At 32.3% G+C, this 16,112-nt stretch overlaps 1 protein-coding gene across 3 annotated transcripts in view; it reads left to right on the top strand.

Annotated features, from left to right (window-relative positions):
* Kdm3 (Lysine demethylase 3) overlaps positions 1-16,112 on the top strand; it is a 329,361-nt gene that overhangs the window by 46,099 nt on the left and 267,150 nt on the right. For all 3 annotated transcript variants that reach the window (XM_088268253.1, XM_088268256.1, XM_088268255.1), the window contains exon 2: positions 12,936-13,082. In XM_088268253.1, coding sequence (XP_088124379.1) covers positions 12,936-13,082 — 147 coding nt within the window. The remainder of the gene's footprint in view (positions 1-12,935; positions 13,083-16,112) is intronic.

The following is a 16,112-nucleotide window of genomic DNA, read 5'->3' as shown; positions in this document are numbered from 1 at the left end:
GTTAGTTATAATATTTAAAAAAAAAACTATAAATGGAGGTAACCCAGATTTGTGAACAAGTATTTTGATACACTCAAAATGTTGTTACATAAATTCATTAACACGAGTAACACAAAACACGTATTGTGCAATACCAATTGCAAAATTTTACATTTTTTATTTAAGTTTTACTTTTTTAGTAAATACCATTATTTCGTAAAATCTACACGTGTTTTAATGCATTCCACATCATTTTCAAACACCGTATGTATCGAAACACGTGTCATAATATATTTTAAGAAATAGTTGTATTAACTAAGTAAAACTTAAATTAAAAATGGATAGATTTTACTACAAAGTGACTGCCGAACCAATTAATGAAACACAATTTTACATTTGTAATCTAGTGAAAATACTTGGAAGAGGGACGGGAGGGAGGAAAAGGGCAAAAGAGAAATATCAAAGCCAAATTATATTACAATAGTGGCACGCCATGACGATTTTAGACGACTCTTTACGGGAATTCGAGAGTACAAGCGAAAATAATGCGTTTTATCGGCCGCGTAGAGGACGTCCAGTCGTTGACCGCTCCTTGCGCGAGCATTACCCCGAACAAATGATGAATGCGCTGAAACGATACCAACATCGACCCCGAAGTAAAAAGGCAATTTACAAAGTATGAAAACGACCCAGCACATTTTGCGGATGAAAATCGCTTTTGATTTTTGTATCCAGTGCCTCCTACCTTTCAGCATCTAGATAGCCGTTATTGTTGCATGAGCGCGTTAATCCCGATACGACCGCTGCAATTGCCTCTTCCAGAAGAAACGAAATTTTAGACCCGGCATAGAAATGCGCCATTCCCTTTACGAGGTCGTCATTAAAATAAGCAAAATACTGGTCTTTTTTACCCGGTCTTTTCTCCTTCCCACCTGATTATCGTCGATAGGTCTTTGGTCTCGTCTGGACTCTGTTCTGTGAACCTGTTCTAGTCATTCTCGATTATTCTCTTTCAAGGAGTGAACTTGATACTGGACCTCATAAGTACGAAAATCGTTATTCTTCCAGCAAAGTTCACGGCTAAACCGATTGAGCAAACGACTAATTTTGGATACAATATTATAGCTTTATTATCTTAAGGTCACAACATCTCATCTGAAGTATTCTGATGACTGTGTAGATTGTAAAAATAACACGTAATTTTGTATCGTCATACGCCACAAAAATAATATTATAAGTATTATAAAAGGAAATTTCATGATAATCATTTTCCGTTTACACATGTGGTAAATTACAAAAAAAAATTCTTACCAGAGTTCATTAGACAACTGGTCAACATTCTGATAAAACAAATTTACATAACAACTGTTCTATTTATTTCTTTTTCGTCACATCACTATTTAAAAATTACAATAATGCATATTCACTGCTTTTTCTTGTGCTGAGGGCACAATTATATTTTAATTTACCATTATTATTGTTATTATTATTAATAACAATCAACTGGTGACATAAATTTTATCCATAACGCCAAGTCATACTTTAACCATAAGATTTTAAATCGGTTCACAATATCAAAGATCTAAGAATACGTACAGTTTTATAAGAGAATATTTTTTACTAATAAGTGCCATTCTTTTTCATTTTGGAATCTGCTTAACTTTTTTTTTTGAAACAGGATAATTTATGTGAAATAATAATTTTTATAGGATTGTTTTAAATTCAATAATAATAAATAATAAAAATAACTGGTATTAATTTTCTTCGAAAACACGTCAATAGATTTAAGAGAAAAAGTCACTTAATGAACACCAATAATTTGATATATCGCTCACTCCTTTCAAGAACGTCATAAATCAAAAAACTTGATTTTTCAGGAGAACGTTTTCAAAGTTTAAAAATATAATACAATGTATTAAAAATAAATATGAAGCCATTTATTGAACTTTTTATTGAGCAACAGATCTTGTTAGGCAAAAACTGAAGGTTGTTTCTCCATTTGAAAAATATTTAGTATATTTCAAAAAATAATTTAACAATACCTTTTCTTCAAAATGCAAAAACAACACTTTCTGCCTTGTAGCGGGTAAATATTAAGTTAAAAATATTCCTCTTTTGCTAGGTTATAGTACATTTTCTGGGCATTCCGAAAACATGCACAACTGAAAATTGTCAATTTTTGATTTGTGACGTGTAAAATGCACTAAAATATAGACTGTTAGGAAAGGAAACATACAGTAAAAGATATTCAGTCACATTGCAAAATATTATTTTTTTAGTAAATACGCATTTTTTAATCAAAAAAGCAGTTTATTTAGTGGGTGTTGATAACGTCTCGAAGTTACAAAATGTTGTAAATAAATTATATGGTCAAATTATAAGCTAAAATAATAAAAACGATATTTTCATAGAACATGATATTTTCTGGCGTTTCTCATGTATGTGATTATAATCCAGGATTCAGACCTCACATACTGATATAAGAGTTTCTGCTCAGTAAAAAGCTTATTTTAATCTCACCAATAGATGTCTCTAGTGAAGTTCTAGTGATTCAATAACAATGTTTCTGAATCGGTTAATATATATAGAACTTCCAAGAATTTGAGTAGTGTGGTTGTCAATAATGGGTAGAATTGGTGAATGTTTGTAAACGTGTGTAAAGTGATCACTTAAACCAGCCTATGATAGGTTGAAAGCCCTGTAGATACCCATTGTTCCATATTCTTCATCATCTATATTGAGATGTCAAAACATAATTTATTGATTCAGCCTCTTGTAAAATCAATATTTTCATATAAATAAACTATGCATTGAGGAAAATAAAATTAATGTTCGCAAGTATTTTCTTTCCGCTGTTTATCGTACGCAAAATACAATTTTTCCTTTCACTTGATGAATATTAATACAAAATTTATAACTACTATGTGTACATTAACAACAAAATAGCAACAAATCCAGTACAGGTTTTTAACTTTGTATTTTAGTGTGATTACCATTCGACCTTTAAAGGCACTTCTAGACATACGATTGAACAGTTGATGACAGCCCTATTCGCTATTTAATATGAATAATAATAAGGGAGAAGGAAATAATTTTGGGACTGCCGTATGTAAAATGGAGTCTGAATTTTAGAGTTGTGTCCTTGGGACGTTGAAGGGTGAAGAAGGAGGCGGTAGGAGCTGTTTCTTTTTTACTATCAATGTTCTATGTTCAATGTTCTATGAAATTCAGACTTAGCTTCACACACGTTGTTTGAAAATGAAGCGCAATGAATCGAAACACGTGTCACAAAAGTTTTCAAGAAAAAGTGGTATTATTTATAGATTTGGCGTTTAATTTGATTAATATCAAGCCACTTATTGAACTTTTTACTATGCAACAAATCTTTTTAGGTAAAATCTGAAGGTTTTTTCTGCATTTAAAAATATATAGTATAATTAAAAAAATAATTAAACTTCACCATTTCTTCAAAATGCAAAAACAACACTTTCTGCCCTGTAGCGGGTAAATATTAAGTTTAAAATATGCCCCTTTTGCTGGGATATAATACATTTTCTGGGCATTCCGAAAACATGCGCAACTGAAAATTTACGATTTTTTATTAATGACGATATTGAAAGGAGTGAGCGATATATTATATGTATTATATTAAAGGCATTAGCCGTTCAATAAATTAATAAGGAGAGTGTTTTATTACCATACCACAATTTATGTATTAATTTTAAATCAAACACAGATTTTTTGAGTCTACTAAGTTGTATTTTATCAACAAAAAACACATAAAAAATTATATTGTGACAATTGTTTCGCCTTGTTAGGGCATTATCAAACGAATGTCATAATGTTTGATAATTGTCATTCGTTTGATAATGCCCTAACAAGGCGAAACAATTGTCACAATATAATTTTTTATGTGTTTTTTGTTAATAAAATACAACTTAGTAGACTCAAAAAATCTGTGTTTGATTTAAAATTAATACATAAATTAAAATGGAGTTCTACAAATTAAACGCCAAGTCAATTAATATACCATACCACAAAGTTATCAATGCTTTTAATATACAAAATAAAACAATAATATTGTTACAAATTTTGAATACTGGCAAGACCTGCAAGTTCAAGTATCCTTCGATATTGACTAAATTTAAGGCGGTTCCAAAACGTAACAGGCCTACATCGGCATGGCATAAAGCAGTCGTCTGACCTACTTATGAAACTGGTATGTTGTATGCAGCGCGTTCTCTGCTTCGGGTCACTTCATTCCCCGCTACCGCTAGAAGCTAGATGCTGTGGAATATACAGGGTGGCGCAAAATCAATCACCCCATAGGAAGATGTTATAATTTTTGTAATCACTACCTGAGCAAGATCAATAATTAAAATCATACACCTAACTTCACTGCTAACTTAGAATCAACGAAATGTATGCCTTTAGCGAGATAGCGAGTGTTTTAGCCCAGAATTTTCACTCATGAATTACATGAAATTAAAGTAACTTTAAACATAAAGAGTAAATCCACTCACGAGTAGGCATAGGCTATGAAACGTAAAAAGTTGAAGCCTGAGTAGGGTCATGATAAGCGGTGTTGCATAAGCCTTAGCTAGATTTCAGAGTCACTTGGACGTTAGGTAATTTAAAAAAATACAAATGGCGTCGTACGTCAATCATTTTTGACATTTAGCTCATTTGGTTCAACAATAGCGTAATTACACTTTTATAAATATTACAGGAGATGCCATTCAGACGTTGTAGCAACAGAAATGCCGCCATTTTACTCAATTCTAGAATGACACTGGCGCCATCTTGCAGCATTTCACCACAAAATCAATTCTGTCGATGTTTCTCCCGATTTAAATAGTCTTTCCGCACATATTGAAGTATTTAACTTGTACACCAAAAAAACGTCATTGTTGCACCAAATGAACTAGACAGGTGCAGTATCCAAACAGATTGATAAAACGGGCACAAATGTGTGTCAACACTGCCGTCAGCCGCTTGACGGATATCATCTTTTCCAGACGATATCCGTTAAGTGGCTACCAGAAACTTTATAAAGAAAAATATTTCAAAGTCCAAGTAAAGATTTCGATTGCTCAAAATCATTTTGTTTTATTTATCAATAAAGTAATTTAAGAAAAAAATTGGATGATTAATTTTGCGCCCCCTAAATATGTTTGTAAACTGTATAATACAGTATCTACTCAATGAATTAGGGCCACGCAGAATTTCGCGCAATTTCTCAATTCAAACAGGAATAACTCAGAGAAAACCTTGAATAAAACAACATTGAATTTTATTTACACATGAACACTTTATTACGCTTAAATAATGCATATATTTTCATATAAATATAGTTAGTATTTAGTATTTCCACCTTTGGCAGAAATAACTGCCTCAATTCTTTTTGGCATACTTAAAATGCACTGTTTTATCATGTTTTTTATTTCTTCGTCTTCTGACCAAATTTTTTGAATATTTTCTTTTAGACAGTCTACTGTCCGATTTGGAAATGAGTATACCTTATTTTTTAACATGCTCCATACGTTTTCTATAGGATTAAGGTCCGGAAAATTTCCAGGCCAGGGGAGCAAAGGCAGATTTTTGTTAGACAAAAATTTTATCATTGATTTAGCCCGGTGGCAAGGTGCCCCATCCTGCATGAAGGTATATGGACCTTCTGTTGGGTCGAGTGTATGGTAGAAGGGCAATAAAATTCGTTCGAGGACCTGCTTATAGGAATTTTGGTTCATTGTTCCTTCCACGAAAAACAACGGCCCAGGTAAATTGTTAATAATACATGACCATATCATTGTTGCAGGGGGGTGTTTGATAACTTTTACCACACAGGCCTCATTGTAACGTTCCATTGGTGTTCTCCTGACGAATCGACGGCTCTCTGTCACGGCTTCTAACCGGCACTCATCACTAAAGATGACCTGAAAAATAATGAAAATTTAAGTTTAATTCAAATATATAAGTTTATTTACTAAAATGATATGTTGAAAATTCAATTTTAATAAATACCTTTTTCCAATCATCTACCGAGTAATTTCGATGTAGCCTGGCCCATTTTAATCGATCCGCTTTCATTCGTTGTGTCAATTTTGGTACTTTTTCAGGGCGCCTGCATTTCAGATTTACTTCGTAAAGACGTCGCCTCAGTGTTGATACCGATATATTTATACCCTCTTCTTCCAATTTTATTTTTAATGTTTTTGCTGATGCACTACGGTTTTCTAAGGCACTTTGAACGATTTTTCGATCAGTCCTCGGTGTTGTTTTTCTAATCCTACGACAGTTCTTTCGCCGATTGCTGGTGGCGGGTGACTGATTTTTTATTGATTTTGAAATTCCGTCCACTGTTTGACGAGAAACGTTTTCTTTTTTTGAAATTTCTCTATTAGATAGTATTTTTAATTTCAGTAGCACTATAACACTAGACTTTTTTCGTCAGAAATGTCTTTACTTTTTCCCATTTTGTCCTTTTCAAAAAAAAAACACTTTTGTTTACAATTTTTTTTTATACTTTATGAACTAAAATTAAAAATTAAGTTTTTTTCACAAGACACGATAACTATATAACCTCTCTGAACAAAACAACAACCAGAACTCAAGAAACTTCACTAATAAATGAGATAGGACTATTTTTTGAACTTTCAACTATCTGTCTACCTGTGCCAATTAGGGACCTTTCTCAGAAAAAGGGTTTGAAATTTTGTAAAGGCTTAAATAATCCAGGTATATTTTACATATTATTGAAGGTAATATACATGATATTAGATGTCAATAGAAAACTTAAAGTATTTATGCAAAATAAATATAATAATCCAAAAGATTTCAGAGTATTCAAAAAAATAATGGGTGGCCCTAATTCATTGAGTAGATACTGTATGTATAATATGTGGTCTAGTTTATAATATGTATAATATGTGGTCTAGTTTACAAATGTCAAATATTATTGTCGTACGACGCCATTTGCAAAAATTATAACATCTTTTTTATTTGACATCTAAACATAGATGAAGAAAATTTGGTGGTGGATTTACAAACTGAAATTTATTTAGATTGGCAGTGACAGGGATATTAAAAGCTTTTAAATGTAAATTCATAGTAAAATCGGGATACAATTTTATTTTGATTGACATTTTCAATAAAGTTCTCAACTTAGTTTTAAAAAAATTGCTTTGCAAGAGTAGGTCTGTCAGGAAGCTTAGATGGTTCTGTATCAGATCTGGGAATGCGGTAGACAGCTTTAAAAAAAAATTAAGAAGAATATGGAAGTCTGAGCATACGACCGTCATAGGCTCGTTTAAGTGATCACTTTACACACCAATTCACCGATTCTACCCATTATTGACAACCACACTACTCAAATTCTTGGAAGTTCCATATATTGTATATGATCAAATTTCGAATCATTGTACTTGAATAACTAGATTTTCACTAGAGACATCTTTTGGCGAAATGAAAGAATCTCTTTTATTGAGCAGAAATCTCTTTTATTTGTATCCTCTAATATAGTGATTAATTTTGTGCCACCCTGTACGTGCTCCAATCTTGCCTGTTATTTCAATATCAACATTATTTATCGGTTATCCATAAACTAAAACGCATAAATTTCATCGCGACTTTTATTGCAGTGCATCAAACTTCTTAAAATGTGGCATGCTCGAATTATGTCGTATACCTGTCATCGACGCAATCTCAAGTCCACAGTCCGGAGTATTTATTTATATAATATTATAAAATCATGACTTTGATACGAAAAATATTTCATAAAAGTCTTGAAATCAGCATTTTTTTTTAATATTACACATTACAAGAGATTTTTATACATGATTTTGATTAGAAATATAAAGACTGCCAAATTGTTATTATTGTTGCAATGTTTTTTGATGGTGTTGAAATTATGATCTATGTACCTGGAAATTTCTCACTGTGCTGGTCCATGTAGTACATATTGTTTATGTTACTGTATTTTTATATTGAATTATTTGGAATTTCTAAATATTTTTATTTGTATAATGCAAATGAACGACTCGACACACTGATAAGGGGATTATTATTTTTTGACATCTCATCAAAGATGAAGAAGAATATGGAAGTCTGGGCATTTACGGGGCTTACGACCGTCATAGGCTGGTTTGAGTGATCACTTTACACACGTGTAACATTCACCAATTCTACCCATTATTGACAACCACACTACTCAAATTCTTGGAAGCTCTATATATATGAACCAATTTAGAAACTTTGTTCTTGAATCACTAGAACTTCACTAGAGACATCTATTGGTGAGATGTAAAGAAGCTTTTTTATTAAGCAGAAACTCTTATATTAGTATGTGAGATCCTAATATAAGAGTTTCTGCTTAATAAAAAAGCTTCTTTACATCTCACCAATAGATGTCTCTAGTGAAGTTCTAGTGATTCAAGAACAAAGTTTCTAAATTGGTTCATATATATAGAGCTTCCAAGAATTTGAGTAGTGTGGTTGTCAATAATGGGTAGAATTGGTGAATGTTACACGTGTGTAAAGTGATCACTCAAACCAGCCTATGACGGTCGTAAGCCCCGTAAATGCCCAGACTTCCATATTCTTCTTCATCTTTGATGAGATGTCAAAAAAATAATATGAAAATAACTCCTGTAATTGGAGATAATCCAGATTTTGTGAACAAGTATTTGGACACACTCAAAATGTTGTAGATAAGGGGATTATTAAAAAAATTGTAAAACGTAAAATATATGGTATTTTTGATCGAAACTCTTAGTTTTTATCTCTCATTCGCAAAACTAAAATATTATTTATATTCTGGAAGTTGTTTTTATGTTAATCACTATTTTTTATATGATTTATTTTACCATATTTACCACAATTGATATAGCAAATAGTGCATTTTTACTTTTTTCTTCTAGTAACTAAACTAGTGTCCTTAAAATGGAGCATTGGTGTATATACTCGTATGTACGAATGAAAACCGTTAAAATATTTTTTTAAATATAGCTGTTTTTTTGCCTCATAAACTTCTTCCCATAGTTTTGATATTATACTATACAAACTTTGTTTAACATAAATATACAAACATAATATTTTTGTTAATGTATAAAAATGGTATATTGACAAAATACATACTTAGTAGCATATTTTTTTTGCCAGGTCATAAACCCTGGAATGCTCAGACTTCCATCTTCTTTCGCATAAAAAACAATAGATGATTCATCTCTGTTAAGAAACCTGTAATATATGTATGAAATTAATCTAATTACCGATATAAATATGTCACAAATTTTCCTTTAGTTGAAAAATACAGATATCTAAATAAATATAAGTGACATAGCGCGAAAGAGCTCAGTAGCGTCTTGATTTTCGATGTTTTTGTTAAGTGTGAGATTCTAAAATGTTATAAACTTTTTTGTTGTTAGCAATAATCGTTGTCAACATTTTCATTCATCTCGTGTTCACCAAGCGAGGAGGACGAAACATCCGCGTCCTAAATTCCATTCCTTTATTGATTCCGTATATCGGTGGCCACCCTTGGCGGACACAGAAGCCTATATACCTTGGGCCTGTACTTTGACCTACTTCGGCACCCCAAACATTCCCTAACGAGTGAGGGTTGCGGAAGTATCCGACTATGCGCCGCGCCGGGAGGGAAGCGGCCACCCCGCTCGTCGGCTGTACGATAGGGATGAAACGCGTATCTACTCTGCACAGCCCCTGCTGTTACCTCGAGCTGGCTTTTCCGCTAGCTCGGCTATTTCTGCTGGGTTAATAATGAAAACTCCTCGGCTGAATTATCTATCCCGTTCTTGAAAATTCGGCGTTTCTCTCTCGTTTGAACGTTTCGCTCACTCTTTTCAAGAACGTCATAAATCAAAAATCGTCAATTTTCAGTTGTGCATGTTTTCGGAATTCCTAGAAAATGTACTTTATCCCAGCAAAAGAGGCACATTTTAAACTCAATATTTACCCGCTACACGGCAGAAAGTGTTGTTTTTGCGTTTTTAAGAATAGGTATTGTTTAATTTTTTTTTTAATATCCTAAATATTTTTCAAATGGAGAAAAAACCTTCAAATTTTAGCTAAAAAGATCTGTTGCACAGTAAGAAGTTCAATAAGTGGCTCGATATTTATTTTTAATACATTGTATTATATTTATAAACTTTGAAAACGTTCTCCTGAAAAATCAAGTTTTTTGATTTATGATTTTCTTGATAGGAGTGAGCGGTTTGTTTTCTCGTTATTCTGCTGGGACTTAAAAGCCGAGAAGTCTATTTGGTTTTTCGTTGTTAATGATAACCTGTTAATGATCTGTAAACTCGAAAAAGTAACACGAAATCTTTACTAATTATAGAATAAAATAATAACAATGTAATTTTATCCACATTCATTTTATTTGACCAGCAACCGGGCTTCGTCGTAACCGACATCATCAGACTGGTGTGAGGCTAGACAAAATTCTATGTTATATAGACAACAAGGCAGGAGTTGAAAACCATGATTTAATATAATTTTAGTGACAAAATGAATTTAAATTGAATGAGTTTAAGTATTGTAATACAATAATAATAACATGTGAGTTATGTTAAAAGTTTTAAGGATGATTTGATATAATCGTATGTGAATTTAAATAATATATGTAAAGTTAATTCTGGAAATGTTGGTTGAGGACCTCTTCTACTGCTCATTGTAGTGTATATAACATAGAATTTTGTCTAGCCTCCCACCAGTCTTGTGATGTCAGTTACGACGAAACTCGGTTACTGGCCAAATAAAATTAATGTTGAAAAAATTACATAGTTGTTATTTTATTCTATAAAATGCAGTTCCGCCAAGAAATGTCAACTTGAAAAAATATTTAATTATAACAGCAAACGCGTGTGATATATTAGTCATAAAACTGTACTCATATAAGTCATAAGAATACACGTGATTATTCATTCTGTTAGACACTTTTTCTTAATATTTGTGCCTACCTATGTTTTTTTTTTAAGTGTCAAAAATGTTTTTTCAGTATCTTTGATTTTCCCTTGCCTACCCTTGTGTAGGTTATCAAATTCTCCCTAAATCAGTTTAAGTTGTTTAATACTGTAAATTGAAAGGTCACACACCCTTTGGAAAATAAGTTCTATGTCTAAGTAAACGACTATTCGTGTTAAAATACCATTATTTGTCCCAAAAAACAAATAGAATTTCTTAAAATCAAATTTATATATTAAGTTCTTGAATTAAATAATTCTACGTATTTTAAGTCCAAGATTTAATTTAAAAAAACATCATGTAATACTACGTAAACGACAACACCTTATAACTTATAACGTAACACAAATATGCATTTTACCAAATATCGCTCACTCCTTTCAACAACGTCATATATCAAAAAACTTGATTTTTCAGGACATCGTTTTTAAAGTTTAAAAATATAATAAAATGTATTATAAATAAAATCAAGCCACTTTTTGAACTTTTAAGTGTGCAAAAGATCTTTTTAGGTAAATTGTAAATGTTTTTTCTCCATTTGAAAAATATTTAGTATATTAAAAAAAAATTATTAAGCAATACCCTTTCTTCAAAATGCATAAACAACACTTTATGCGTTGTAGCGGGTAAATATTTAGTTAAAAATATGCCGCTTTTGCTGGGATAATGTACATTTTCTGGGCATTCCGAAAACATTCACAACTGAAAATTGACGATTTTTTTATATATATGACGTTATTGAAAGGAGTGAGCGATATATTGAATATTACTTTATTTTAATTGTTGCATTAAACATTTGATGCCTAGTCCCAGGAACCCAGGAATAAACTTGGATCGTCTATCATTACGTACAAATTATGTTTCTCTGAATACGACGACAACGGCAACAACGTACACGAGCGAGGGGGCCAACGACCCGCCCGCGAGTGACGAGCCTCTGTTTACAACTTACTCCTCTTTCCCTCTTTACCCCCTCCCTTAGTTCCGATATCCTCTCCCCCTCCTCTTCCTTTCTTCCCCTCTCCTGCCCCACATTGCCTTTCTCCAATCTTCTCTCTTCTCTCCGCCCTTTGAAATTCATTGGTCGCCTCCGAGAGACCTTCGCTATAATAATAGACGAATGCTTAGAAAAGAATGTAAAGGTGTTTTATTTTAACGCAAAAAATAAAATGATCATTATAAAAGATATTTTTAAATATTTGGTTTGAGGTTTGTCTTGGAAAGGTGCCAGTGCATTTAAAATCATTTCTCGCTCTTTTAAGCTCCCAGATAAAATGTATATTTTATATTTCGCGCCCAGATATCTAAATTTAAACGTGGATTTTTCGATTCATCCGAAATTTTCCCTTCCAATGTATGTATGATGATAGTCAATATGTACGAAAATATATAAAAATGCCTCAATCCTTAGTAGAACCTCTCATTTGTTTCCTTAAAACATTTGAAAATCCATTATTTTCCACCCTGAGAATTTTAAATTGAGCTGTTTCGCGCGCAATTTGCTGCATACTGCAGTTTTGGTGAAAAATAAACATTCAAGATGGCGCCGACCGTTGTCATGGCGACGCCTGATAAGGGCGTAGCGTATTTTCCGTCTCCTTTCCTTCAAAGTAATCCGATATGCTACGTTTCCCTCTTTTACGTTACTATTAAATTTGAATTCAAACTTGCGCAACTTGGAGGGCGGAGAGATGTTTTTATTATGTTGTACGGTGCTGCCATTTGTGGCGTTTGTTGGAACTAGAAACTGTGGTAAAGAAGAAATTTTACAGGGAATAGGTGTGCGTCTCGGCTAAACATAAATATTGATCAGCTGTTCATAGTGATGTCTGTTTCACTCTCACGTTATGTTTTCGTATTTAGAACGAGACAGACGCTTTCGTACGGTTTTCGGCGATTTCGTAAAGATGGCAGTATCAGTTCGATCCTACTTGGATGAATTTATTTAACAAAATGTTGTTTCTTGGTTCTAGGTTCTCGTGGAGTATGATGGTGAAAGCTGGAGACGAAGACAATGGGTATCAGTGTACGGAAGCACATTCGCAGCCTTTTTAGTAGAAAAAGAACTCGTATGGGCCCCCTTAAGATCATCCAAAGGGGCGCGAACCCTTCCAGCACTGGTAAGAAAAACAAGAACAAACAGTAAAACAATTATAATAATTTTGTATAATTTATATATGGCCATTTTCGTAAAATATTACCACAAGGGCGCTTCACTATGATTAAATTGTTAAAAATATTATTACTAATAATAAATCATAGATTTTTTAATTATAGGTAGGTACTTTAAAATATTCGTAAACTACCTGTTACATTTTTAACGTGTTTTTACATATGCGTATTAAAAATGGTTAACATATGTGTGTGTTTTTATTGAATATATTTACTATAAAGACGCTTATCAGATGTTTGTAATTATTTTTAACTTATCAATCCTCTGAAAACATGCTGTTTTTTCCAGATTTTTTTTTACAACATTTAAACTGAAAAAGAAAAATCATTCATATTATATTTAAACAGCATGATATAAGCAGCGGCTTGCAAAAATAATTAATTAGGGTATGCAGTAGAGATAGGTAGTAAGGTAAGCTAGTACTACTTGCTAGGGTAGGCAGTAGAGGAAGGTAGTAAGGTAAGCTAGGTACTACTTTGTACGGTATAGTAGGTACTGGTTGCGTTTTTTTTTGTAATGCAGGTAAGTTAGGATAGGCACTGCTTTTCTGCCTATATGAAATGCACGCCCCTGGATATAAATTCACCCATAGTTTCATTTGAAAAATATACCTTGTTACAAATAATTTAATTATAATTTTGAGTAGTTGATAAGCCATGCGAAAATATAAAACGTATAGATACTTAAACAGATCAAACGTCTCGATCATAGCCAAATATTTGTTTAAATATTTAAGGCACGCTATGATAACAAATCAAGATGTTGATAACAATCCGTATTGACATAATATACGTAAGATAGTGGTATTTACTTAGATTATTTATTTCATGTTATTCAATATAAAATCAATTAATGCAAACTATTAATCACTTATATCTAATAATATTTTATTAATTGTTTCGGCATTTACTTTGTGGTAAGACGTGTTGAAATTATTAAAGAAAACACTTGTTTTTTTTTACCACTTGAGTTTATTTAAGACATCTAGTTTCGGTAGCTAAGCTTCCATCTTCAGGTGTAAACGTAAACTATTAAGATAGTTATTACTCTGTTCTTATTAAAAACAAAACCAAAATATTAAAAACGAGAATTTATTTTTGTAAGTGTATATTGTACGTAGAAAATCAATGATATTCGTGTCATGAAGTGGCATAAAGTGGCCAAATATGTCAGTTAAGTTAGCATATAACCACTCTACCCGTCTCTTCGTCAGGACAATCACTACAACAGCAAGCAAACAATACTACCCGTCACTACCATAGCACTATTCACACTATTCAAATAACTCCAAGTGAAGAAAATCCAGATTTGTGAACAAGTATTTGGACACTCAAAATATGGGACATAAATATAACTGGTCAAATAATAAGCTGTATAAAAAAATAAAATCATATTTCTAGGCGTTTGTATGTAAACATAATTCGGGGTTCGGATCTTGCATACATCTAAATATAATTGTCTCTGCTCAATAAAAGCTTTCTCAATCCAACATAGATGGCTGTTGTGTACCTCATATGTACAGTGTTATGAGATCGATTATATATCTAGCAGTTCCAAAAAGTGGTAATCAATCATGGGTAGAATGGTGAATGTTGCACGTATGTAATGTGATCACTTAACCAGCCTATGAGAGTTCATAAGCCCTATAAATACCCAGACTTCCATATTTTTCTTCATCTATGTTGATATATCAAAAAAGTAATAATGAGTGTTTAAACTCAGATTATTTATGTTTCAATACATACTTATATGTATTTCAACAATAAAAGTATAATATAACCTTAGTTTAGCAAGTGATCGACCACGCAATTACACCACAAATCACGACTCATGAAAAAATTCTACCAATTGCATATTATAATATGTATTATTTTTCTTCTACTCACACGTAACATGAATGCATGTGGAATATTTAATACCACAACATGTAAATTTATGTTCAAATACTACATTGGGTCAAGTCTACAACTAAACATAGGTCTTAGGTCACACTCGCTTTTTGTCTGCATTCTAGATTCATTCCTACAGTCCACACGTAATAAAATACATTATATCCGTCATTTTATTGCAGAGAAATGTTGGCGATAAACCTCTTATCAATACATCTCGTGTCAAAAGGTGCGCTAGGAGATAAAATTTATCAAACGTGACAATTTACGGTAGATAGAGAGATGTTATGTAACTTATTCATTAAAGTATAAATGGAATTCTTAATGCTACATATACGAGTATATTATTAAACCGGTTTTATATAGATAGCTATATATTTTAACAAATCATTTTATGTTTTTTGTCCGCCTCCGTAGTGTAATGGACAGCACGCTCGGCTACCGTACGGGATCGATTCCCAGGTGGGGGTCAAATAAATATAAGCAATTTTTCACTCTTATATTTATTTAGTATTACCCTTGAGTGGTACCTGAAGCAGAGGCTGATCATATTTCCTTCATGTGTTAAGGCCAAGTATTCGTTAAGTCGCAACTTTATTTTATCGAAATCCAGGTAGCATTTTACGTAAATGTTTTTTTTCTTAAAACATAGTTTTTGCATTGAAAAAATAAGTTTTTCTTCAAAATAATTACATGGCTTTGAAAAGAAAACAGTTATTGAAAGGGAATTTAAAAAAATATATAAAAAAATATTTTTTCCATATTTATTCTAAAAAACAAAAAAAAATATTCAATGCACATTTTTTTAATTGATCGCGAGCACACGAGCAGTCCTGAGCGCGGGCTGAACGCATTCTGATTTGAACGCTTGAGATAAGCTTGACATCTAAGCCTTAAAACGATCAAGATAAAACTGCGTTTATATGATGCAGTGCCTTATAAAGAATACTATTTATAACGCCAGAACCGATGTTGTACGAGTATTTATATCTTAACATAATTATTGTGTACTTAGTGAGAAAAAGAGTCGGTTGTGGATTGTGAAGATTACGGTCGAGCACCGAGACTTCCCACTGCCCACTTTACAC

Source organism: Brachycentrus maculatus, unplaced genomic scaffold (assembly GCF_059751285.1).
Source record: "Brachycentrus maculatus isolate JH-2025_06_01 unplaced genomic scaffold, ASM5975128v1 h1tg000315l, whole genome shotgun sequence".
Taxonomy (NCBI): domain Eukaryota; kingdom Metazoa; phylum Arthropoda; class Insecta; order Trichoptera; family Brachycentridae; genus Brachycentrus; species Brachycentrus maculatus.
The sequence above is the reverse complement of the archived record's forward strand: the minus strand, read 5'-3'. Positions and strand labels throughout refer to the sequence as shown.